The following is a 4475-nucleotide window of genomic DNA, read 5'->3' as shown; positions in this document are numbered from 1 at the left end:
ATCGTGTGAAGTAAGAAAACAATTGTGTGGACAATTTTTAAGTTTTACCGAGGCAAGTATAATACATATGACGATGGATTTTGTTATTTTCCAAACGACTGCAGTGAGAGAGAGCAAGTTTTTTACCTCGTTTTTTACCAGCTACAATATATTATACTGAAAATTGACGATGCCGCTGAAGTGGGAACATATATGTAACGTTAATAATTTTAATCATGCGATCTCGTGCGAATAACTAAAACGTTTTAAAAATGCGGGAAAATTTTAATTCAATTTTTATATTAATCATGCGACAAGATTTAGTTAATTTTTATATTTAAACGTTTAACTACTACATGTAACCGATATGGTGACCCTATTTATTTTTATTTTTATTTTCAATTGTGTAATTTTTATGTGTTACTGAGAAGTTGACCTCATGAAGGTTGAAACTGTATTTTAAATGTTTGTAGCGATCGGATATTGAATGTAGATTAAGAATTAACTCTGACTCGTAGAGCCTTTCTCCTTTAACAATTTTATTTTTTAAAAATCTTGAGTCTGAGAATAATTTGATCATTTTTATTCTGAATGTACTAAAAAATGGTTTTAAGAGAGCATATACTGTATCGATGCTATATCGACGTAGAATCGTTTTGGCACGATCTATCAAGCTAGCAGAAACGAAAAAGACCTATTGCACTATTTAGATTTATTATGTGCTAATTTGTGCTACAAAATACATTATTTTGTATCACATGCCTTTTGAAAGAAACTCGTTGTTAATTTAAGTTAAGCTTAATATTAAGTTAGCAGAATGTTCTGTACGGTTATATATAGAAGTACTATATATTTTAATGTTCAGTGCTGCATACATTTCTGTCTTCAGAGTTCTTAAGTATATAGCTAATCCGCATAGATTTCGAATTTACTCCGAATTTATCCTGAATTTAGTTTTAAAGTGAATGTTACAAATGCAACACTCGTCTCTAGAGGGGATTACGTGATATCAATAAGAGTTTAATAATTCTATTAAATTAATTAATAGAATTATGTTTAATGTATTGAAAAAAACATGAAAAATAACGAATTGTAGAGATTTGCTTTTAAACGATTCTTGCCTGGTTCTATTAGTGTAGTTTAATTTTAATTTCAGTTCAACTAACTCTTTTAACTCTTTTTCTACTTCTAAAAATTTTTGACTCGGAAAAAAAAACTTGACTTTGCCAATCGAACCGTCAATTTATGTTAACCGCACGATTAATAATATTATCAGTATTTGTTGTAGTACTAACAGTATACGTGTAGGGGTCATCTTTAGATTGTTCAGCAACATTGCTCTTTCAGGTGTAGAAACGGGTATTAAGCGATTTTGTCGGTCGAGTTAACCGCCGATTAAGTTAATCGGAGTTTGGCTAAAGTTGCCTTTAGGGTCAATTTAATATTCTGATTATCTTTGCACATTGTAGCTGCGGACCTATTTACATGTGAAAATTTCTTTCTCTTTTTCAGAAGCCAAAGCATTATTGAAAAGTCGCGCTAATACGATATAGAGACCGTAGAGGAGCAGGCCGAGTGAAAGAGAGGTAATCGCCGTTAGAGGAAGTCTCGCAAAGTGTAAAAGAGGAAAAAGGAAGCCCCGTAAGCACGATGGGTGAGAGACGTGGTACGAAGGCGCTGGAGCTTTGGTGCCGTCGAATAACCGACGGTTATCCGGGTGTAAACGTGCAAAACATGACCACCTCCTGGAGAGATGGGCTCGCTTTCTGCGCCATGATTCATCACTTTCGGCCGGACCTCATGTAAGTTTATAGCGAATATGTAATCGCCGTTGTAACACGGTAAATATCTCAGAAAGATATCATATTACACAGATAATGATGCCAAATCATTTTGCAGTCGTTTATCGAACGAATATACCGCTCTCTCGAGCTGCGGTATATTCCGTGGGAACGATCGATTCCGTTGGGCCGATCATGTGTACTCTTGGAAGTGCGATTTAATCCACACATTGCTCGACTCTTGGCACGACTTCAAATTGTCCTCGTTAAGCCGATTGTCTCATAAATTAAGCGAGGAAGAATTCTCAAGTACTCGCGTCGTACTCCGACTTGCCGCTTCATCTTAATTATGGGTAAATTAAGTAAGAGAGCTTGGACTCTCACGCGTCTCGTCCTCCGGCTCGTCGATCATACCTCATCTTAATTATGCGCAGTCCGCTGAGTCTCGAGAAGGTTCTTTATTCGACGTGCATATTTCGACACGATTATTTCATCTTGGCACTATTATAGATATTAGATATTAAATGCAATAAGGTGTAACAAAAAAAAAAAAATTGAGGAATCTTTACGGTATCTGTGCATTAATACTCGAGGAATTATTAAGATATCCGAGAATCTCTGGTGATCCCAAAGATGCAAAGAACTGGAGATTTCTGAGGCATCTCCGACAGATTGTCTCCTTCATAGTAATCCCAGGATTTCGCGTCGCCGGCGCTCGGCGACGAAGGAAGGTCCTTCTAAAAATAGAAGTTCAGTGAATTGACGATCGATAAAGCAACAGCAGCCTGCACCCATCACACTAAGGATGTGCCCCGATGTTTTATAGGTGATAACGGAATGCAGTCGGAATTGTGTCGGGTTGTGCAATGTGAGATCGGTGACACTGTATATTCTGTGATTTTCGCTTGGAACATATTCCATGTTCGAACGTTTAGTGTTTTCGAAACGTTTTTCTTCAAATTACAGTGTCTGTCGATGGTACGTTTTAACCCAGTTGCATAACGCGGCCCAATGTATTACAGAACGTAACCTGCTTTCTTTACTGGTCAAACGATACTTCTGACACAATTTGCATTCCTTCACCGAATAATGTAGAGTTGATTTCAATTTACGGTTTTATTTTTTAAAACTCTCCAGAATAATAACCTTGAGGTGTTAACGTTGATAATCGAGGTGCTCGTTTTGTCTTTCGCGGATATTCTTTTTGGCGGATAATCGATAAACTAGAGTAAAAAAAACACTAGACAACATCGCGAATGTCGCAGAGATTTGTCTCCGATTATTCATTGAAAACTAACATCTCTAGCTTTCCTGGCGGCTGTCCAAATAAATATCCCTTGGTAGTCGAAAAACATCTGATAATTATTGCAATCATTCAATTTGTTAACGCGAGCGAATAAACAGCGCGAGCTGAATACATTTGTTGCCAAAGAATTTTGCGAGGAAATAGTTCATGTAAATCGCGCGGTTAATTTTACAATAAGTTTAATAACTTTTCAATAACGTTTCATAATTTACGTCTCGAAACGTGCAGGATAAACCGCAAAGTAATTTGTGGATTGGATCGTTGCCCGTCATATATCATGATAAGATGTGTCCTGTTACAGATTAAGTGGCGTTTTTAAGAGGAATGCGCTCTTATCCATCGAAACAGAGCTTGACCTTCCTTTATCTATCTACGAGAAGCCTCTTCGTCCTGCTTTTTATCGATTTTATTCTATTCTTTGGAATTTCTTTCTATCGAAAGTAGAATTAGATAAGTATTATCACAGTTTGATAGGCGCAATATACACGTCTTTGTCTATTTTTAAAAGTCATTTGAGAATATTGCTTTTTAAAAGTACATATTAAAATTTATACTTTTCAACGTGTATATCCTTAAGAATAGCAACGTCCTTTTTGTTGTAGGGAAAAATGTTTGTTTTTATGAGAATTTCTCTTAGAACTTCACTCCAATAGTCAAGGTCTCTCACGACGAAGGGAATTCGCTTTTTATCGCGGACGAAGGATCGTTGCGAAGCTATTCTTCATTTTTCCTCCTCTTATTGTCTCGGTCAGTCCAGCAAAATCTACTCGGACGGCGGAGGCAATAAAACGGCGAGAAGTTTTCTTTTATTACTTTCCGTTCTCGCGGTTGAAACGAAATTTTCTCCTTTTCTCGCTTCCTCTTCTTCGTCTTCTCGTAGCGAACTTCGGAACTTTCAGAGTTACTTTAACTTTCGACAAAAGACAAAGAGATTCCGTGTCGCGATGCGCATAATGCTCCTTGATGGTTATTGTCGTAAGTAGATCTGCGTACAAAGCGATTGAAAATTAAGAAGGAGATTGCGACTCGATCGACCTTTATTGTCGAGAAGTTAAATTGAAGAATCGGGTGAGAATAACCCGGAAGAGAGTATCACGTGAGAATATCTCGGCGATCTCCGACGAGAAGCACGAGTGAAAGTGAAACTGACAGGTGTGCCTAACCGATCGCAGAATAATCACGTGGCACGAGACCTTTGCGCCTTTGGTGAAATTCGTGAGATTACGTTAATTCTGTAGATGCGCGCGTTAAAACGCGGAGCAAAAGGATAAGAGGCGCGAGAATTTATGATCACAATGGTGGTGCTGTTGCGGTTTGAACTTTCGCTCGATCGCAGCATTGCGTTCAAAGACGGTTAATGCCGTGATATGCAACTCTGCTATCTCTATACGTTCTATTGGATTCATTCG

The 4475-nt window shown here is 37.6% G+C and overlaps 1 protein-coding gene across 1 annotated transcript in view; it reads left to right on the top strand.

The window, feature by feature from the left end:
- LOC108746988 (MICAL-like protein 1) overlaps positions 1-4475 on the top strand; it is a 39867-nt gene that overhangs the window by 12375 nt on the left and 23017 nt on the right. Inside the window, exon 2 of the mRNA XM_018484169.1 lies at positions 1492-1781. Within this exon, the coding sequence (XP_018339671.1) occupies positions 1630-1781 (152 nt within the window). The 5' untranslated portion in view covers positions 1492-1629. The remainder of the gene's footprint in view (positions 1-1491; positions 1782-4475) is intronic.

Source organism: Trachymyrmex septentrionalis, unplaced genomic scaffold (genome assembly GCF_001594115.1).
Source record: "Trachymyrmex septentrionalis isolate Tsep2-gDNA-1 unplaced genomic scaffold, Tsep1.0 scaffold19, whole genome shotgun sequence".
Taxonomy (NCBI): Eukaryota; Metazoa; Arthropoda; class Insecta; order Hymenoptera; family Formicidae; genus Trachymyrmex; species Trachymyrmex septentrionalis.
Note: the sequence above shows the minus strand (reverse complement) of the source record. Positions and strands in the feature narration are given on the sequence as shown.